The sequence below is a fragment of the Strigops habroptila genome, chromosome 6 (assembly GCF_004027225.2).
Source record: "Strigops habroptila isolate Jane chromosome 6, bStrHab1.2.pri, whole genome shotgun sequence".
Lineage (NCBI taxonomy): Eukaryota > Metazoa > Chordata > Aves > Psittaciformes > Psittacidae > Strigops > Strigops habroptila.
The window spans coordinates 36,459,347-36,481,977 of NC_044282.2; the positions used below are offsets into that span (position 1 = coordinate 36,459,347).

The 22,631-nt window shown below is 36.2% G+C and overlaps 1 protein-coding gene across 11 annotated transcripts in view; it reads left to right on the forward strand.

Moving 5' to 3' along the window:
* Positions 1 to 22,631, forward strand: part of KHDRBS2 (KH RNA binding domain containing, signal transduction associated 2) — a 356,318-nt gene that overhangs the window by 270,839 nt on the left and 62,848 nt on the right. For all 11 annotated transcript variants that reach the window (XR_003991957.1, XR_003991959.1, XR_003991958.1 and 8 more), the window contains one exon: positions 21,722 to 21,804. Coding sequence is in view for 1 of the 11 variants with exons in the window: in XM_030490209.1 (XP_030346069.1) it covers positions 21,722 to 21,804 (83 nt within the window). In the remaining 10 variants the exon portion in view is untranslated. The remainder of the gene's footprint in view (positions 1 to 21,721; positions 21,805 to 22,631) is intronic.

A 22,631-nucleotide genomic window follows, 5' to 3' on the forward strand; every position in this document is an offset into this window, starting at 1 on the left:
TCCCTGCATTTTATGTTAGAGAATGTTTCTCACTCCTGAAAGGATTTTATTTATAGCTAGTTCCTTCACTCACTGTCTTTACAACCTGCAGTCTCTGTGCATTTCATGAATTATGATCATAAGTTACATTTACGCATTTAAATTTCATGGTTTTCACTCCTGTCTGAAGCTAAAGTTTGTGGGGTGTGCCTTGGAGAGAGAAATACTGTGAGGCGATTATAGGACAGTCAAATGTCTTGAGACAATGCTATGTTTTGATGTGCTGTAGTTTTCCTTGGCTGGGATTGTCGGGATTGGTTTCCTGGCTTCCATTGAGCCACTCCAGGGGAAAATACAGAACTGCAAGTGAATCAGCAACCTGCCTGCTTCCTGCCATGCCAGGGTAATGAGCATGCCTGACAGGAGGAGATAGTTGGTCTGCTATTCCCCACGAACAAGTTCTGCTTTTGCATCTGAGTTTTTTTACAACTCCTTCACAGGTAATTTCCTCAACCCCATCACAGAGGTTAGGCACAAATATACTGTCAGTAAAAGTAAGGAGCTAATCAAGTTACCTTAGCTAGAGAAAAGATTTCTGCAGTTAGATATTTCTTGCAGCTCCAGAAATGCCATTTTAGAACAAGGAAGAAACATACATCAAAGCTAAATGTAAAATAGTCTCATTTTGTTATGCAAGATTATTTGACTTAATTAGATATCAAGCTTTCTATCCATGAGAAAAAGAGGACATCAAATTTGCATAATATATGTAAGATGCAGTTACAGAAAGGACAAGGATGTTTTTAAGGTACTACGTAAATATCTCACAATTAGACATCCATGATACTCAAACATACACATGCACAGATACTTGTGCTTTAATGCGCTGTTGTGATCCACGCTTAACACGCTTAACAGAACATCACACACATCATGTGAAGATGCACAGCATAAGATCACAGAATAGTTTGGGTTGGAAGGAATCTTAAAGATTACCTAGTTCCAACCCCACTGCCATGGGCAGGCACACCTTCTGCCTTCCTTTGTGGGGAGATGCAGTCCTTGTTTTTTTTTAGTTTGTGAGATTTTACTTTTCCCTCAGGTTTTCTTAACATCACTTTCACTATTTGCAAGAATAAAAGGCTAGAAGTTACTCCTGTGTATTTCATTTTAAGTTTCCAGATCCTTTCATTTTTGTTTTATTACAAACCTAAAGGTCTTTTCCAACCTAAATGATGGTATGATTCAACTTCACGAACTTAAATCCTACAGACTTCTGCTTCTTCCAGACTCAGGTTGTTACCTTCATCTCTTCTCCTAAACTCTCTATCTTAAAATGGGAATCAGTATTGTAAGCTTTTATTCACCACAGAATATCTTGAATTAAATTCTAAATGAAAAAGACAGGCATCCTGTTGTTGGTTGTAAATATGGACGCTACAGAGCAGAATGTTTCCAAGGTAAATGATTCTTAATAATAAGCACCTAGCTTACAAGAAGTTACAACTTAAGTTTATTGAAAGCAACTAGGAAACTAAAACAAGAAATGGATTTGATGTTCTGTTAACCTGGAAGAGAACTTTGAGGCTGAATATGGATCCAATGGCTGGAACAGTTCAAGGAAGACACCAACATACTTTATTTTTTTAAGAGGAACACTGGTCATCTATAGCATAGCTAACTGCTGGATTGATGTTTCTATCGGAACATGCCTTAAAGCAACAGCTTTCTAATTTGATTGTATCTTTCTGTTTATTCTAACGTCCATATTTAGACTCTAGCATGATCTTTTTCTTACCTTGCTCTATTTTATGTAATGGTGATGAGGTTACATACAAGAAATATCTTCCCAGGTCACCGATATTGGTTAACAAATTTATTATTTGTAAGTTCTATTTAAATGGCTCCCTAAGGTGCTTATGACTAAACAAAAGAGTACAAAGTAGTCAAGTGGTCCTTGAAGAAGAAAGGAAATCATAACAGCAGAGTGTAAAGAAGTGGTATATTTAGGATATTCTACAGCTTGAAGATGATCCTCTCTTATGAGGATGACTGACTTCCTTGAGGACTCTGGTGATGGCAGTGTAATCCGTAAGAAGTGGTGGTTTCTTTCTTCTCTTCAGTCCTTGTTTTTGTCTGTTGCCTCTTCCTTTTTATTTCTGTCATGGGTTGCCCATGGGCCACAGTCCCTTGGGTTTCTGCCCCAGGATGGATTTCCCTCAGCCACAGTCCCTTGGGTTTCTGCCCCAGGATGGATTTCCCTCAGCCACAGTCCCCCTCAGAAGTGTTAGCTCCTCCAGCACAGAGCACCTCCTTCCAAGAGTCTCCAGCCATGTCTCTTTCACGATTTAAAATGTTTGAAGGCATTCTTTAATTTTCTTTTTGTTGTTGATATACCTGGCAACTAAACATAAAATAAGATCTTTATTTTCTTCGCTTGTCTATCACGGCTCTTATTGGGGAATTTTATTTTTTTTAAATATATTGATTCACTGAGGAGCCTGTATTATGTAAGTAATCTGTGGTTTAAATCTAATTGGTTGTATTTGAGAAGACTGAAAAATGAAATGGTCATAGTGCCTTTGAGTTTGGCAGAAAGATATTTGATTAGCAGTTATTAGTGCAGGTAGCAAATTAATTTTGCAAATGCTTTAGCAAATTTCTTTGAAGGTTGTTCTAACTTTTATGCATACATGACTAGTAGCAGTTCTTAAGATCAGCTTTCAGGCACATGTCTTCACAGAAGGCATTTCAAGGGAAAGGTTTCACCTTTTTGAAAGGAAAATTTGACTGGAAAACTTGGTTACATTGTAAAAATGTATTATGGCTAAATCAGAATGCAGGTTTAATTGTATATTTCCACTTCTTGTAAATTTCAGAGAAGCTCCAGCTTTTCATCATAGGCGCCCTTGATTTTCTTTGCGCTCCTAGTTTACTTTATGCCAGTATACATCTGGAATGGTTGGACAGACATCAGAAGGCCTATAAACTCTCTTGATAGCATTTTATAAGTGGAAAAATGCAGGAATACAAAAACTGTTAATCTGAAACATACAGAAAAATCTAAAGAAACAAAACCCCAAAGTGAAATAATATTTTAATGGAAATGTAAACAAGTATTAGGAAATAATCTTGACTTTTAAAAATATTAACCAAAAACAAGTGTTAGTGTAAGAAACAAGCTGAAAGATCTACACAGGCTGTTTCTGAGGGGCGAAACATTTGATTTTCCTGGTCACATTTAATCTTACTACCCTCTGAAATGTAATGTTAAGGTATATGTGTATGTAAGTGTTTTGAGCAAGCAAATTTCAGATGTGTATATATCAGTGCTCCTGTCTCAGTCCTGGTTGTAGTCATCCAGTAATGGAAGAGAATTAATATGATGTGAGGTTAATTTAAAAGGTAAAATACAGTTAAAGAAATGACAATATCACAATATTTGCAGAAGACACTTCACTATTATTCCCTTTGGATGAAATAATTTAAAAAAAACCAACCCTATATTCAAATAACAGATATGCTTAGATAAATCATAATTTTGTCGCAAACCAGTTAAATTTTTCCTTCAAATAATTATCGTGAGATCCTCTGTCAGTTCTCAGACACACTGATGGACATCACTAATTATTATATCAACTTTTTCATCATCTTGCAATCTTACTAATTTATTTGGGTTACTATTATAAATGCGTGATCAAAGAACATTAAATGAAGGTCTGAAAGACAACCTACACCCTTATATGTTCGTGAAATGAGATAAGGAATTGTTTTGACAAAGCGAAAGAATACTCTGTCTGTCAAGTTAGCTTTAAAGTGTTCAAATCATAAAGAATAAGTTTGAAAATTCATCAAGTGTTATGAGATAGTCGGAAAATTGTAGGAGGGTAGACTAATGAACAAAGCCACACACATAACCTCATCAAGATAGAAATGTATTTCAGTGCAATTTTAAAACAACTTTTTTCAGCAATAGTTTTCATGTTCTGAGGTGATATAAACGTCTTATTGCTGGCTGCGGACTTCTAATCATGGATCTTAAAGTGTTTTGAGTTGGTGAAGCTGTTTGAGAAGATATTCGTAAAAGGTTTATAAAACAGCCTTTCCAATAGCATCAATGTCAAATCATCAAATCTGCTTTTAAAACTGATGTGAGCAAGAAATGACTTATACCATTTGTGTTGGTGATGTGATCCAAGTAATTCTGAAGTTTTTTCATTGCTCTGACACAGATTTTCACTTTGAATTTGAACATGTTAATTACATTAACACTTTTAAATTGTGGTTTCTGCATCTGTATAACAGGGATAGTGATAAATACTTATATCACAGGTTTGCTTGAAAATTGAATTGTTTAATAATTTCAACAGAATCAGTATAATTATATGTATATGATAGTTTTTGTTATAAATATTGGCAACTTAAGTATAATATATTTTTTCAGTTTCTGAATTAATACCTACTTACATTTCCCCGATTTTAAAATGCAAAAATTCCCACTTGTTTTTCTGGTTTTGATGTACATGAGCAGGACATGAGAGATTTCACACTGTTCTTGGGAGGAACCACGCTTAGCTCAATGGGTAATTTGTTGTTCATATGCTGTAACTTCATAAAAATAAACAGACCAAAAATATCAATGGCATTTCTACCACGTGGACTGAAAAATCCAAGAGACAGATTAGTCATGCAGAAAGAGACTTTTCTACTTGTCATTTCTGTGATCAACGCTAGTTTCTATGAAAAGCAGAAAAGCTGATTCAGGAAACAGAAATATGCAATGGGTTTTGCTGTCTCAGTAAAGGGGAAAGCAAAAGCAAAATATGATGTATTGCATCTCTTTGTGAAATTAACATTCCAAAAGACAATTAGAATACTATCTGTAAACAAAGCCTTTACAGATATATTGTGTACTTAAACAATAAGATTTACATCTTAAATTTAAAGGTATTTTGAGAATGGAAAACAAGAACTTTAAAAGATTGCTATTTCCAATTTTTTTCTCTGTTGAAATACTGTGGTTATCATCCCAATTGCAGTGTTCTTGAAACTTTTATATACTTGCTTGAATTTTGCTCGTTTATGAGTAAATAGGTATAATTATTTATGAAGTCCATTAGGGATAATTATGATTTACAGTCCTGAATCTTCTTCTGCAACTAGAAAACTCAGGAATAAAAAGGAGCTACATCTTTCCTATAAAATGCTAATGGAGGAGAATAGGTGATTTTACCATTGAATTCTGTTTCTATTCTAAGGCTGTTAACATGTTGTAAAGTAACTAAGTACAACTTGGAATAATTACTGGACCATGGATTGCAATCTAAAACTTTCTTGTCCATGAGTATGTCCCAAACCCAAATTTGGATAGTCATGCTTTCTTTGGCAACTTCTCTTTCCTGAATTAATCTTTGAAATTGGGGGGGGGGGGGGGGGGAGGAATTGCATACAACTAAGTAAGAGTACCGATATCACAGAATAGCTTAAAGCCTAGTTGTAGCAATAGCCGTTCTCATTAGAAATTAGCTTCAGGCTGAAATAGGTGTTGTACCAGGTTTGGCACTTCACTGCAGTATTGTGGTATTGAACTCTTTTGGAAAAAAAGAAGTGGTATCAGCTGTGATTTGTGGGCAAGACTGATCATGGATGTATGTATTAGATATTCTTGGGGCATGCCAACTGGCTCAAAACCTTCCTGTATTTAAAATGGGGAACTTCTATTTAACGGATACTAATTAGGAATTAGTAGTATACAGTTGCTGAGCTGTTCAGCTGTGCCAAGATTGAAGCTACAAGCCTGCCCAGAAGAAAAGTTTTAGGAATATAAATCTCAATCTTAGGTGCTTCAAGACTTCAGACCTCATATTGATAGTTAGCCTCAGTTTTGGAGGATTGGTGCTCCCCAATTCAGCTCCCCAAGACAGCTCCCCGTTCAAAACACTAGTGTAGCTACACTCTGCATCTCCAAGTGAATCTCCCAAATTAGGTTCTGTTGGGCTGCCTGGGCACAGGTTCTAATGTCATTTGAGGACCCTACAGCCTTCAAGACGTCCACAGCAGACCAGTGATGTCACACAGGATCCAGGAGAAACCTCTGCCCTGCTGTACTAGAAGGCAAAAGCCAGGATATGCTAGTATGTCTAAAATTACAGTAAATAACTGTGTAGCTGCTGAATTGAGCTCTGTACCTTGTGGTTGGATGTAAGGCACCTAGTTTTCACACTGGCACCAAAATGAGTTAGTTTTAAACTAAACAACTCCACTAAATTGTGCTTTCGACCACCAGCAGGCACTGATGAGAAAGACCTCTTTCAAAGAAGAAAATTATGTTGCTTATCAAAATTTACTTCAATTTAAAATTTTTTACATCGAGGGGGTTTTTTCCTAAATAAACATACCCATATTACCAAGTCACTTTTATGTTGTCCATTACATTCAACTTTTCCACTGCACATCTTGAAATACAAGAACCCTTTGGATCCTCAGACACTACAGGTGGCAAAATGGACACGAAGAATGTTACTTTTAATTTATACAAGGAATATTTTCTGTTATGTCTAACTGGTCTGATTTTCATTCTTGTGTTGCCTGTAAATATATTCATTAGTCTGCCTCAAGGTCAAAACTGAGATACAGCCTTCTTCAATTGGCAGGATAACTACAATTCAAAAGCTGAAGGCTGGCTTTTGATCACCAGTGATGCAACCCTTAATGTTTGTTTGAATACTAATAAATTAGTATTATTTCAATGATGCTTGCCAGTAAGTGCTATATTTTGTAATTCTGAGCCAGGTGCTAGACTTCTAAGATGCTCAGGGTGATGCTCAGGAATTTACTCCAGCCTCTTGCAAGTAGGGTTCTTGGAGTCAGCAGTGTCAAATATTTTCATGAGCCTGACTTGATATTTCTTATGACAACATAGGAAAACAGAGACTAGTAAGAAAAAGAGTCAGCTTCCTTTTAATCCATATCCCCTTAAGTGAGAAATCTCTTGCAGTCAGCAAGTACATTTTTATGCATTTATTTCCTGGAGTGTTTTAGTATCTTCAGAGTTCAGAACTGAGGTTTACAATCTTATGCAACAGAACTTACTTAACTGAAAAGAAAGGGGGGGGGGGGGTAGAATTAAAGCTTTTTTGACTAATATTTTGATGTTTTATGTAATCATGTATGTATTTTTATGCTGGACTAATTCCTACTTTTGTCAGGGGAAACTTGCTTCCATGGATTCTCAATTTTAAAACCCAACCGAACACTATAATGAAGCACAAAGTGCTGACACCACCTCTGTGAATCGTGAAGGTGGTTTTTTCACATGGATTCCTGAGTCATTGACCATTACAATCACAGCTAAATCAATGTCTTTATATTCTCCAGTGCATTAACAGAACAAGGACATGCCAATGAGGAGATAATACTGCCATTGTGGAATAGTGGTCTACCAGCTGAATAGTTAATGATGAAACATTACCAGCATGAACCATCTCCTTTTAGAAAATTTTGAGGCTTTAAAGAATTGTGACAGTATCTTCAATCTCTATCATTATAGCTTGTGAGAACTACATTTTGCTCGTTTTTTAGATATTCTAGCAGAGTCTAAGTTATCTGGCCATGTCTCTGAACTGATAGTGAAAAAATGCATCCATATGCTTCTCCTTTTCTAAGTAGATGATGCCAACTTATCCTCTTTGACTTCATTATTTAGGTATGAACACTCTGTCCTTCAGTACTTCCAAAACTGACATAGCAGCTTTTTTAACTTGCTGCCTAACACCTTATGTAAACTTCCAAGTATTCCATTTAAAAAATCCTTTCAATATTGTTGCTTTTTAAAACAAAGATTATCTGAGAAACATGTAGATTTTATCTTAACCAGGGCAAGGTATTTTATCACGGCATAAAAAAAGATAAAGGTGAGCGTATGAAGAGCCGAAACAATGTTTAAGAGGAGATGGTAACTAAGGAATTACATCATCCCATTCCTATGTTCTATTTCTGAAGTGGAATTGGTTAAGAGATGTTGCAAACTGTATTTCATATTGTGAAAATATCCCTGTATACAAATAAAATATAAAGAAAGAAACAAGAAAAGCTGAAAGTTGCATCAGTAGAAATAAACAGACTAAAAGTCTTTTATGGCATACAGGGAAATATAACTGAGGATATGGCCTGAGAGGCAGGTCAGGATGTAAAGCTGCTTTTTGCAAAAATCTTGGTGCTTTTTTTTTTTCTTCCCCCCTCCTACAAAGCTGAAGAGACAACAGAAATGTTTTGTGTAGGAATTGGTTACATACGTTTCTGCTCGTGTGTGTGTATGTTTGTAGATGTTGCAAATGGTTATCCCTGGAAGATTAATGCAAATTGACTTGACATGCAGGCTTTAAAATTCAAACTGTTGAACTAAAATAACAATTATTTTCATGCTGAATGTGGAGCTAAAATGGTTGTGAGGTTAGTGAAAAATGCTGAGGAATGTTAGCAAAATTTATTAATTCAAAAAACCAGCAACCACACAAGATGTCAAGTGCATCAGTCTAATGTTCAATGAAATCTATTTTGTGCTTCCCCATCTATGGCTGGAGAATAATGTCTTCAAATATTTTTTTTTTCTTTTAGGAGGTAGTCTGCATGTCACATTTTACACTATTTATCTAATGTAGTTCTTAAAGAGGAACTGGAAATTACACCTCAACAGAGATTTAAGTTATAGTGACCATTACTTTCTGCCTTCCATCCTTTTTAGTGAGCCTCAAAAACATGTACTCTCATAAATTGCAGTTGAATAAAAGGGATGCAAATATTGCTGGTACCCAAGAGCAAGATAGGTGCATGGGTGTGTATAGATAGATATGTATATGAATTTATGTGTATATTCCTTAATATATTAATAAACTGTGTTGCCATTGTTTAAGCCCAGCCAGTAACTCAGAACCACACAGCCGCTGCTCACTCCCTGCCTTCATCCCCCCTGGCTCCTCGGGGGATGGGGAGGAGAATCAAAAAAATGTAAATCCCACGGGTTGAGATAAGAACAGTCCAGTAACTAAGGTATAATACAAAACTACTACTGCTACCACCAATAATAATAATGATAAGGGAAATAACAAGGGGAGAAAATATAAAATTAAAAGGGGAAAAGGAAAAGAAAACAATAAACACAAGTGATGCACATTACAATTGCTCACCACCCGCCAACTGATACACCCAGCCCTACCCAAGCAGTGGTCTGGGCCTTCCGGGTAATTCCCCCCAGTTTATATACTGGGCATGATGCGCTGTGGTATGGAATACCCCTTTGGCTAGTTTGGGTCAGGTGTTCTGTCTCTGCTTCCTCCTGGCTTCCTGTGCCCCTCCTCACTGGCAGAGCATGAGAGACTGGAAAGTCCTTGATCGGAGTAAACATTACTTAGCAACAACTAAAAACGTCGGTGTGTTATCAGCATTGTTCTCAGACTAAAGTCAAAAACACAGCACTGCACCAGCTACTAAGAAGGAGAAAAAACAACTGTTACAGCCGAACCCAGGACACAAGAACCTGTTTCTTACAAAAGCTTGTATTTCTACAGAACAAAGCTGTATTAGATATTATGATTGCAGTGGACAGATAGAAACTTTGCTCTTGGTTTATAGGAGCTCATCAAAATCCTGAATGACACCTTTTCTAAAACATTGGTAAGTGTAACATAGAACAGTGAAGTTGATACGATAATGCTAGAGGTGGCTGGTCTCTTCTCCCAAGTAACAAGTGATAGGACAAGAGGAAATGGCCTCAAGCTGCATCAGGGGAGATGTAGACTGGATATTAAGAGAAATTTCTTCACTGAAAGGGTAGTCAGGCATTGGAACAGGCTGGATGTGGTGGAATCACCATCCTTGGAAGTGTTCAAAAACAATGTAGATGAGGCCCTTAGTGACATGGTTTAGTGGTGGACTTGGCAGTCCTGGGTTAACAGATGGACTTGATGATCTTAAAGGTCTTTTCCAACCTAATTGTTTCTCTGATTCTATGCTTTCTGTGACTCAGTGCATGTTAAAATGTTCCTATGTTCAACATCTTGTTAGTTTTTGATTGGTAAATGTAATAAAATAGTTGCAAAAAATTGAGATATATTAGTAAAAATTAAATTGTAAGCTAAAGAGATGGACTAAAAGAAACACTGAGATTCTCCAGGTCCATTTTCAGTTACGCTGTTGGATACCATCAGTAGACTGCACAGCAACTGGAGCAGTCGTGGCCAAGGATGATCTGTACAGCTTTGGGAATCCAGCCCTAGACATGGTTGAGAAGATTGCTGAACTCTGCTTTTGGTGTCTCCCTTGGGGCATTTAGAGTAGAAAAGATATTATTAGATGTGAAGTACTAGTTTTATATGATAAGTAAAAGTCAGTACTGAACTGATTGGCAGTCCAACAATATTTTTAACATTTTTGGGGGTTTTTTTTGACAGGCAGTGTCAGGAAAGGTCAGAATCACTATTCTGAGATGAATAGTCTCTTAATGAACAGGGCTGTTGACCTTTTTTACCTTTTCTCATGCTTTTTCTATCTTTCTATTCCTTGGCAAACATTAGAAGAATTAACGTAGAGATACTACTTAGTGTTTTCAGTATGTCAGTTTTACCTGATTCTGTATCTTTAATGCACGTAACTCATTTAATGTATCAAATATCTGGTTCATTTTCTGAATTATCAACCATGAATGATAGTTGGCAGGTAAAGACTAAGCTAAACCAATGTGGTTACCGTTCATGGTAGAAAGAGTGTAGCATTCGATAAGGGAAACTGTTCTTACTATTCCTCCTTCCTTCTTGTGTCTTGCCACAATCTGGGATCATGATGCATCCCTGTTTGCAGCATGACAATCAGGCTGCACCAGAACCTAGGAATGTGCCATACATAATAACAGGATTTTCATTCTGTATTTAATACAAATTTTGTTACTGTGATCCATGTTTGCATCACTTCTATCACCGTAAAAATCTGCAAATTCTATCTGATGCACAGCATGAAAACTTGCTGAGTAAGCTGAGTGTCTTGCTATGAAAGCCATATTCTGAGTTCTGTATGGACTTCCTGTGACTTTCTGGGTTGATTTTTAATGGAATAATATTCTATCAGACTTTAAGTATTTAATTCAAGCAGCTCATCTGTCAGCACCTGAGAGCCACTTATGTTAGAAGGCTTTCACTTTAGGGGGCTTGTCAGAGCATTTGACACTCTCGATCCACTACAGGCAAAAATGACAGGACATCTTTTCTGGTATATCTTTTTTCTGGATCCAAGGAAAAGAAAGAGATTTGTGGAGTGATCTATATAAGGTTTCTATGCAGATTTGGGGGTTCTGGATTGTTGCTGTGCTATCTGCTGATCAGTATATGTCTGTGTTAGGATTGCATTTAACTTTGAATCTTTATAATTATTTTTAAAATAAAATGGAAGAATAGAACACAGACATCCGAGACTACGGAGTTGGGAGAATACATCTCACTGGTAGAGTGAGGTATATTTAGTCATATGGGATAAAGCTAGCAGAGGTGTCTGACACAAAGATCTATTAGGCTGTCATGCAGTCTCCCAAGAGAAATGATGGAATCCCTACTACTGGCAATGTTTAGAATTTGATTAGAGAAAGCACTAGAAAATGTGCTGAAAGGAGCAATCATATTTGACAGGAACTCCTAATAGATGATCTGTTCTTTTTGATCCTTAATTTCTCTAATTGCATGCTTGAACTTGAGGGAATAACAATTTAAAGACTACTTACAAGTATCTTAGTAAGTATTAACCACTTCTTACTGTTTTGCTCATTATTATATTCAAAAATGAGAAATCCCATCACATTCTACATGTTTGCTTTTAATTACACCTGGCCTTTCTGCAGCAATTCTTGTACAAGATTGTGCTAGTTAAGTTGAGTCTTCTTACAGATCTTTTAAAACCAAGAAGAAAATTCTGCATTACCTCTAATCATTCCATTTTATTTATCATGCTAAACTGTATTTCCTCGTCTGCCAATATCTGTTAGAAAATGAAATATTACGGTTAGGATGATGCTGTGAGTATGTACTTTTTTTTTTATTATTTTTTTTATTCCTGTATAGTGCATAGGACCAAGAAGAATTTCCAGGAACAAATTCGTTCAAACATGATTAGTAGAAGCAGTGCAAACATTGCTGCATTCACTGTAAGCAGCACTTGTATAATACATTTAATCATGGTCATAAGCAGAAATACAGTTCATCTCTTCTGCAACTGTTATCAACTGAAGTTTAAGTTTCCCCATATTTCATAACTTAAAATCTACCTATGCTTTTCATAGTAAGTTTAATTATTCCAACTCTTCAAAATTTAAGTTTAAATTAAATAAAGTTTGATCTGTTCAAATACATAAATTGATGACACACACTGTTCAGGTTGCAACTTCACAAATCAAAGGTGTCATGGTGAAATACTGTTTAGCTGTATGGCTTAAAACAATGCCAAATAAGAATTGCCATTGCTGTCTTCTAAATACTGCCTTATGGTCTTCTATAAGACAAGAAAAATAAATGTAAGATTTAAAATGTTTATGCAATGAATAAAAAATTATGCAAAATGCATGAATTATGTAAAAAAGACAATTTAAAATTCATTGTCTGAATTTATTTTCAGAAATATTTTTTCTATGAAATTAGATTCTAGGAAATATATGATAAACTATCTTTGTAACAATCTAGGGCAGTTAGAATTTGATTCAGCAAGAGCTGTAATTTATGGAAAAGGTGTGGGGTGTCTGGCAAAGATTAGGGTATAGTTTAGGCATTAATGCCTAAACTCTCGTGTAGACTCAGGTTAAATAAATAAACTCAGGTTAAATAAACACAATGATTTGTTGTGTTATTTTGAGCACTTTAAACAATTTTGTCTCTAATTCCACTGTGAAGGTTTTTTACTATCACATATTAATAATTAATGGAATTGTTAACTGTTAAATATATTTAAATAAAGGATAAAAACGGACCAATAACAGTGGGATTGCACAGAGAATTAACCTATGTATTTTCCTTTCTCGCAATAGAAAACATAAGGCTATTTTTGTAGAGCTTCTTTCTTTAATGCTGCAGTAAAAGTGGACAGATCTCCTAGCTGTTAATCATGACCCCTCCAGGTCTTTTCCTGAGGGAATTATGTAAATTCAGGGGCATGGGCAGTTCATAGAATGTGAGGATATATTTGCAAGTGCACGTTATCTTGCATTTGGCCAAGTTACATTTAATCTGCCTATTTCCAGTGTTAATAATATATCAAAGTGAAATTTGATTTAAAATTCAATGCAAGTCAGGATTCTGTAAAGCACCTGTCACAGCATTTCTGCTCTTTGCTGGTACCTCAGCATTTACTTGCACATTTATGAGCTCTGAGATGGATCCCGTAGTACAGTTTTCATGGGTTGGAAAATAAAAAGGAGAACTCCTTGGAATTCTCAACCATTCAATACCTGGAAATTTCATTTCCTACATTATAATAAAGCATATTTAAGGTTTAAATGGTTTACTTTTAAGGCGTTGTGTCTAGCAAGTCAAACCATTGTGAAATGCTTTAAACCGTCAATAACTTGCTAAATGCAGACAGAAGAGTTGACAGTGCTTAGTAGATACTTGCAATGATTTCTGTATCTATGATATAAGAAACCTTATTGCTTCATAGACAGATTTTATGTCAGCTCCATCTATTGATTATGCAGCTAGGGGAGCATCAGGATGCACAAGAATTTCACCATCTGCTTTGCTTGAAATGTTGGAAGGAGAAATATTAGATACAATAAAGAGATTAAAACCAACAGTGGGTGTATTACAGCTCATCCTCCCGTGGCAGCTGAAGGCTGCTTTCTACTCTATTAATTTCAGTTCATGTGAAAAGTAAATCTTTCATTTAAATGTCATTTATGTGATATGTTGTCACCAATGCAACTAGCTGGTGACAATGTATCACATATAGTATACCACATGCTACTGCAATGTATTATCCTCAAGTACTATGTAAAGCAGTACAAGTCATCAGTAAAAATGACAATTAAAAACTCCTTTCTTCAGGGATCACAGACAAGTGAAAAAATGCAACTTACTGCAGATACACAGAGAAGATACTTTGGATTATTTTTCACCTGCAGTTGCTGCTTATTACCAAAATAAGTCATTTTACTGATATTGGAAGAAAGAGATGTTTTTGTGAGACATTCCTGTGCAATGAGAACTAAGTAAAGGATTGACACTGAGATTGGGATGCTATTCCATAAGGAGAGGCAATATGGAATCAAAAAAAAAAAAAGGCATAAATAAAGTGGGAGAAGAAATGGTTTCAGTGTTGATGGTTGCAAGGTTAGGGGACAGGAAAAATGCAACATGTTAAATCGATGTAAGCAGCTATCGATTATACAGAGTTTTGATACATGAATTAGAATTGTTGATGTGACTTCAGGAGCATAGGAGGGCTAACAGAAGGAATTGAAGAATAAAGATGTTAGATGAATTTTGTAATATAATAATTGCAACAGCAAATTATGCTGTAGGCTACAGTCTTGCGAATATGTAAGGAGTAAAAAAAGTCTCATTTCTATTAGATTTTCTTTTACATTTTCATTCCATTCTCATTTTCTGTTTCAGTACACCAAAATGTATTTTAAGTGTTATTCATTTTGCATTTAGTAGGAAAATTACAGAGGGGGGGGGGGGGAAAAACAAAAACCAAACCTACAGTTAGGAGAGTACTCAGCAATTTCTTCAAGTATCCGAGATTCTGTTTTCTATCACTGCTTTGGCACTGCACAGCTATTTGCTTTTGTGGCCCCTGCCCTATCTTTATCTTGCATACAATCAATTTTAGGACTTCTGGGTGGTAAACTTGTTTAGTTTGACTCATTACACTAATTGTTCAACATGAGGTTTACATTTAACCCATTGAAATACGAGGACATGAATAGCTCATTTATGTTCTCTGCTTTGAATCTGCATAATTTCTGTGACTGCGATTGTACTGAAATTTCAATTATATTTCCATGACTATATGAAAAATGTTCACCTCTTTTACTATTCAGTTATAAAGGTGTTCCCATTGCTGGTATGTGAAGAATAAGACAGATATCATTAAGATGTTGAATATTGCCTCTGGCAAGTACATCTACTTGGGGTTGTCTCGGCATTGTAGGCTCTAGTTTATATGTTGCATTTATGAAGTCCATAACAGTGTTCTGATTTTTCAACTGATTAGCATTCCCATTTTAATTTCAATGTTATTTTTATTATTATTACTACTATTTATCACTTTGATGGATATAGTGCCACTTTAGTTGTCTTTCAGTTCATCTTCAAAATGCTTGGTAGATCTCACTAGTGCAGGGGATAAATATAATCTTAAAAAAACTGATAATATCTAGTTTGTCTTTCTTTCTGACCCTGGAGGTATAGCTGAAGAACCAAAGGCCAGCTATAATAGCAGGCATATGTACTAATGGAATAATTTAGTCAGGATTTCAGTTTCTAAGCATAAATTATGATTCTGGGAATCCTTGCTCAGCAACAGACTAACTTCCCAGGTACTTCAGTGCAATTTATCCGCTCTAACTGCAGATTTTCAGCACTGCATAATCCAAATCTAAAGTAATTACAGGTTTTAGTCCTCTTTGTAGTTGGTAAATTGCCATTTAACAAAATTGCATGAAATTAATATATTGAGATGTGTTCCTCTACATCCACTCAGAGCTGCCCCACCTTAGAATGCCTTGGGGGCTGAGCACCAAACTCATGAGTGTGGCTGTGATGGAAGGCAAGTCCTCCCCCTTGCAGCACTCTAGAGAGGCTCAAACAGCTCAGCCCTCACAGATCACTGTGAACACACTGTCATGGCATTGTCTGCCACGTTTTTTTTAAAGGAAGAAGTAGAGAAGGAGGTGACAGCAGTACAGGTCCAAGTATAATAGCTGTGATCTGGTTTAGCTTCGGTTAAACAAGCCATTTTTCTGTAACATGATTTAATCATCTCTCTTCAGGAAAAGCTTAATTAAGCTAAACAGGCAGTATGACTAGCCAAGTCATACGTCTGGGAGGAGAATGCTTTCAAGATATTTTTCTCTATTTTCTCTCCAGTGTCTCATATACAGTAAAAGAAGTGGGATTTAAGATTCCATAGTTGTTAGCAATTCCTGAGTTACAAATGTGTAATCAGTCGCATTCCACACGATCTAACCTGAGATGTCTGAACAGAGTGCCATCTGTTTGAGATGCTATTCTGACAATTCCACCCATCCCCATGTATCATTCACAGCGTTCTGATTGCATTCTGGGTTTCAGGTTGCTTCAAAATTACGCTTAGCAGCACTGATTTTTACAAGCTCAGCTTTCTCTGAGCAATAAATTCCTTCAAACAATGAACTAACTTACATACCTAAAGGTTAGTTATCTAAATTTAATACATCTGTCCCAGGTTCTCTTTATAGTTACCGGAAAGAAAGTTCTCATTTAGAGAGCAATTCAACTTGTTCTCAAATAGGTGTCAAAAGTATGTGGGATGAATTACCCTCTAAAAATGTTTTATTTCTACCCTGTGATTCTTACGGGAATCTCCCGCTAGGTTAGTGGTAGATAAGTGGCTTTTAGCCTTCTAAGCTAAAGAGATATGGACGTGTGACAAGTGTGTGGACAAGTCACAACAGAAAAGAGAATGATTTATAGAACCAAGGAGAAGGAAATAGTGGAAACTATGCAAAGGCTCCTTTTACTGGGAAACAACTGCTTTTACTTAGAGTTACAAATAGAGATGGATTTTTATACCCTCACCTTCTCTGAGGTATAATACTAATTTTTCTGTACAGCAGGATGCAGCTAATGAGAAAGGTTACCCGGTTCTCTGGCTGCAGACATTTTTCCTGTACTTGTACTTTGCCAAGTAGAGTTTAATGACTCAATTTACTGTGACTTACTGTTGTTTGTGGTTTGTTGGTTTTTAAAAAAAAAAAAAAGTCTAGATATTTTGCAGTTTGCTACTTTAGAAGGAGTTGGGCTATCTTATATATATATAAAAATAGTTTTTACTTACAATGTATTTTATCAAATACTACCAAGACATACGTAAAATATTGTGAGTTTTCATTAGAACTATTAGAATTATTTCCTCCTAGGTTTTCCAGAGCGGAAACGTACCATTTTTCAGAGCATGCTGTGAAAATCCTATTTTCTAAAGCTATTGAGAGAAGAGGTGATTTAAACTTGGTGCATTTGAGTGTGGGCTGTTATTGTGTGAAATAGGGTTTTAACATTAAGTAGGAAATTCATGTTTAAAGAGATCGAATTGCATTAGATTATGATAACCTTGTTACTGATGATACTTATTTTGTTTGTGTATCTAATATTTGTTTCAGCATATGAAACTTGGAGAGGATTTCAGTAAATCTAAAGAAATAAATCTTTCTCAATGGTATCTTGGGCATTGAATCAAACTGATACTTAACTTTTTCTCAGGTAGTAGAATATAAGCTTTTTTTCCAATTATGTCCCTTTTATTCTTCTACATTCCTTTTTCCCTTGACTGTAATTTTCTTCCTCAGTGGTAGTATGTATTTGTTCCTGAAGTGAGTGTTCCCAATGCTAATTTTATGTGCTATTTGAGATTCTTCAAAGAGTTTTGCCTATCTTCACCTTGAAGGCAAAGACTGGTAAGTCATAGAATCACAGAATGGTTTGGGTTGGAAAGGACCATCATCTAGTCCCAACTAGATCATCTAGTTCCAACCCCCCTGCCATGGGTAGGGACACCTCACACTAGACCATGTCGCCCAAGGTTCTGTCCAACCTGGCCTTGAACACTGCCAGGGATGGAGCATTTACCACTTCTCTGGGCAACCTGTTCCAGTGCCTCACCACCCTCACAGTAAAGAACTTCTTTATATCTAACCTGAACTTCCCCTGTTTAAGTTTAAACCCATTACTCCTTCTCCTATCACTATAGTTCCTAATGAAGAGTCCCTCTTTGACATCCTTATAGGCCCCCTTCAGATACGGGAAAGCTGCTATGATACTTAGGTTCATTTTCAAATTATTTTTTTCTTGAATTTAGCTGTATTTTAATATTTTCCTTTTTTTATTATTTTTTATTATTTTTAACTCTAAACTATACCAAATTCCCTAAAAATCATCCAGAATTGTTTATAAACATTGTTAGCCTCACTGCAGCTCCAGATGTGTATTTCTGTTCCTTTATCTTCAGTTAAGGATGTAGCACTGTAAGGCCAGAGCAAATCCTAGTCATTGAAAGACTTGCTTTCCTTTTCCCTTACACAAAGTAAAGAGGTCTTTTTCTTATGTTTCAGAAAGATATTTTAATTAGAAATACCAGAGATAAAGATACTCTGGTATAAAATCCTAGCCTAGAAATGGCTGTCAGTTTGCCTTTGACTATTTCTAATAGTTCCTCTTGTTTCATATTTTTCAGTTCATTCCAGTAAATTTTTTCTTCTGAGTGGTGGTGGCAGCTACCATGGGTAAAAAGTCTCCTCACACAGGAAAAGTCTTCCCAGGCAACCAACCCCAATCCCTTAGGTAGCCTAGAAAATTAAACCTCATCAGTAACTTCTTGGAGTTCAAAGGAACCTGTTTTCCTCAGGTCCTGCCTATCTGTGCTGTCATTGACCTCTTCAAAGAATTGTGAAGATTTAGGGAAGTGCTTTCTTCCCCTTCACTGAAACCAGGTGGCTTGACCCTATCAACTTCATATACAAGTGTTCTAATAGTCTGATGAGCATGGAGACATTGATAAGATTGCGCCCAAAGTCACTTTACGTGAGATTTCTGCTTGAAAAGCACAGACCTCAATTAAAAGGAATTACAACTTAAAAACAGGGTGGATCGTCTGTTAAACACATACATGTGAAGATTTCTGTTAAAATAAATGAAACTGTAGAAAGTATAGAAGAAAAAAGTCACATTCAAAACACTGACAGCATGGGTAATCAATCCTTTTTCCTTCAGTGAGGTGGTGATATAGCACTGGTAACTTAGATTGCCTAAGAGGACAGCTCTGTTCCTGTCAGCATACGTATACAGAGTGTTTATCAGTTTAATATGGTTTGTTTGTTTGGCTTTAATAAAAGAACTAATAGACCTAGAGAGTGCATGAGGGAGTCTGACTCTATTGCGAGCTAAAAGAGTGTAATGCGTTTGAGAGGGCATCCTGGGTTCTGGTCACAGGATTTATACGGAACTGCTCTTGAGAGCACTGTCCTCATCACACACAGAGTGCAGAATATGTGAATTTGAACATCCTCAAATCTGTAGCTTCTGGATCTTAAGAGGCTCTACATGAGAGCTGAGTGTTTCATCTCTCAAAATGTGCATGGAAGAAATACTTTCAAACGTTAAAGTTGTAGGTCCTGGCGAGCTGAAGGTTAAAGAGAAGAAAAATACTCGGTGAGTTCGAGGCACTTCAAGGATGCGAAAGGAGCTGTTTTGGATCTCAATTCTAGATGCCTAAAGGCTTCTTTGGGACAAGGGTGTCCAAAAAAAAAAAAAAAAGCTAGTATGTACTTTACAGAAATAGTTCACCTGTAGTATTAGAAGATAATTCTGATAGAGATGGACACAAATAAGAGAACATAATCCAGAAAATATTTTTTCTTTATTATAAGTACATTGTGCTTTTTTACTCTGTTTTCCAACCATTCCACTTGAACCATTTGCACTGTATTGACCTGCTCTGAGCCTTCAGGAGGCTGTTAAAATCTGTAATGTGAACCCACAGAAATGTCAAATATTAACAAGTGTTCTCTGCCCTGCTGGTGCTGAACGTTAATCCACCTCAGGCATCAAGAAACTGAGAAAACTAATTTGTAATTGTTGCCCTTCTGGTTCTCTCATATGGTGGGTAAGCATGCTGAAATGTCTTTCCTCTAGCTATTCAGCTTTGTACAGGAATTTGCCTTACCCTCATCTTCACAGAAGCAGGATCCCACCCAGTAGCATACTGATCGATGTGACTAACATCTGTCTCCTGTGGTTCATTGTTTCTCTTATCCTGTCCCCAGAAGCAAGATTGTGTATTTAGCTATATGATGTTAAATATATCACTGTAGTTTGCAGGGATAGGTGTTTAACTGTACTTTTTGCTCTGAGTTTATATTAATGAAGGCAAGTTGAACTGGTGCACTTCCACCTAAAATGGAAGATGAGGTTTGTGTACACATGAAATTCTGGGAAAGTCTCAAAACAGGACTCTCCCTCCTCCTCAAGAAAAGCTTTCCTTACTGCAAGCTGATGTGAATGCCTGAGAAGTACTCACCATCCAAAGTCCTGTCCTTCTTTCAGCACCCCTGTGCAGCACCCCTCAGGGGTGAAATCTCCCACCTGGAATCCACACTCACCCTCACTGCTGGATAGGAGACCACAAGGAGAAGTATATTTCATGTGCTTGACCTGACGAGATGTAACTGAATATATCCTCCTTTGTATGTTTTATTTAAATCAGGAGTACCAGTGAAGTTTAGTTCAATACCATTACAGAGTTTAATTACCAGAAATAATGAAGTACCAAACTGACGCTGTACTTTGTGTGGTTATGATAGTGTACCAGAGTAATTGTTATTGGACTGCTGTTATTTTGGAGCTGCCTCATGCTGTCCCTTCTAGCCCAAGCTAGCTAAACTTTGCATAGGTTGCAAGTGAAAAAAAAACCAAATTGTCTTCTGTTGAGATTAGTATTGAGTCAAAGATTTTTAAGCCCCCTATTTCCTTTGGCACTTCTTGTAATAGGAAATTTTTATTGTGACTAAAAAATGTTTGATTTCTATTTAACTAAAAATATTGGCTCCCAAAATTCATAGAGGAAAAAAAAAGTGTTTCCTTACAGCATTTCTTGCCTACTCTGTTCTGTTGTATGAGAAAAGCATATCAAAAGTCATCCACTGGGTTATCTCATTTACTTATTGCCTGGTTCCTGAGCACTCCTTGGTTCAGAGGCAGCTACAATGGATCATAATTACCCACCACTCCCTCAGTAGAAGATTCAGGCATTAGGTGAGCTGAATGACCTTCTGAAGTTACTTGTGTGTCTCTAGCTTAGGCAGACAGAGCATTTGTCTGAGCCCTTCAGTTAGGAGCCCTAAGTAAGATGGGAGAAACCTGCATTAAAGTCTTCATTAACTTGTCACATAAAAGCATGCCTTTAAAGAGAGTGGGATGCTCAATTAAGGAAAAGGTGCTTACTGTAACTTATTTATAAAAAATCATAACCCATTGCTTCCTTCACAAATGTGCACAAATATTTTTCTCACAGGTTGGGGGAGTGTTAAAAACACTGAATATTAGATCCTATTACAATAATATTCTTAATAATGTTGTATAGTCAATATATTTTTCCCGCCATTTTGAATTGCATCTATAGGTATTTATCAAACCATTTACATAAAAAATAGGAAATCATTGTTTTTATTATCACTCATCGGTATTCCACGTAGATCCCACCGAAGCACTGTAGTTTGGACAATACACCACAGTTTATCAATGCATAAGCCAAGTTCTTAAATGAATAATGGATTTATTTTACCCTGGCAATGTACGCGTTGTTTTTCACAAATCACAATTCTCCTCAGTAGGCTGCATGTTTTACATAATATGGGGCAAACACAGTATGTATATGTTAACACAAATTACTTTTACAAGTTGATAATATGATTTGATTTATCTCTCTTCTAAGCTATGGCATTCTGTTTTTCCCTTAGGGATATGATGATGGATATGGGGGTGAATATGATGATCCAAGCTATGAGGCATATGATAACAGTTATGCCACCCAAACACAAAGGTAAGCATATGTACTTTAACATTATTTTTCCAAAGTACATTTTTTTTCCTCTTAGCTCTTCATGTAAATTTCCAGGTTTATTTTCCACACTAAATTCTACAAAATCTCAGTACTTTTTAAAAAATCTGTCAAAAGTAATAATGGCAATCAGTTTATATACAAAATTATTCAGATGAAGCAAAAATACAAACAGCTATGCTTTTAAATTTGTACAAATTAAGTGTATTTTTTTTCTAAAGCAGGTCATTACATCATTTCCTGATCTGATGTCATTCTGAACTTGTTTGTGCAATTTTTTTGCTTTTGCTAGTGTGACGTCGTCAAGGCCATCTAATGTTTATGGCTTTTACAATGTTTTGGGCAAAATCAGAAGGAAATTAAAAAACCACAAATAATTATGATGGTAAATACCTGTCAGTGGTTGTCATCCACCATCAAGGCAAACCGTAGAAGGGAACTGCATGACTGAAGTTAAGGCTGAGACTACCTGTTTTCAGCCAGTTACTCTCAGAATTGATGTTTGGAAATTTATGTCCTTACTGTGTGCGATAACAGGGAAAATTGCATTCATACCTCTTAGGATTTGTGTCACTAAAATGAGGCAACAAAAATGATTGCTTTTTATCTTCTCGTACACCATGCATTCATACATTAATTCGACAGTTGGTCCATGTTTATTAAACATGGAATGTCATCTTTTTCACCGTTAAGCTGAAGGATAAAAGGGTGCTCCAGCCAATTATTCAGAAAATGCTCTTGTGGGTTGCTATGAGTACATGTAAGATTGTGGAAGGGCAAATGAAATTTTAACAAGGCACAGATTTTAG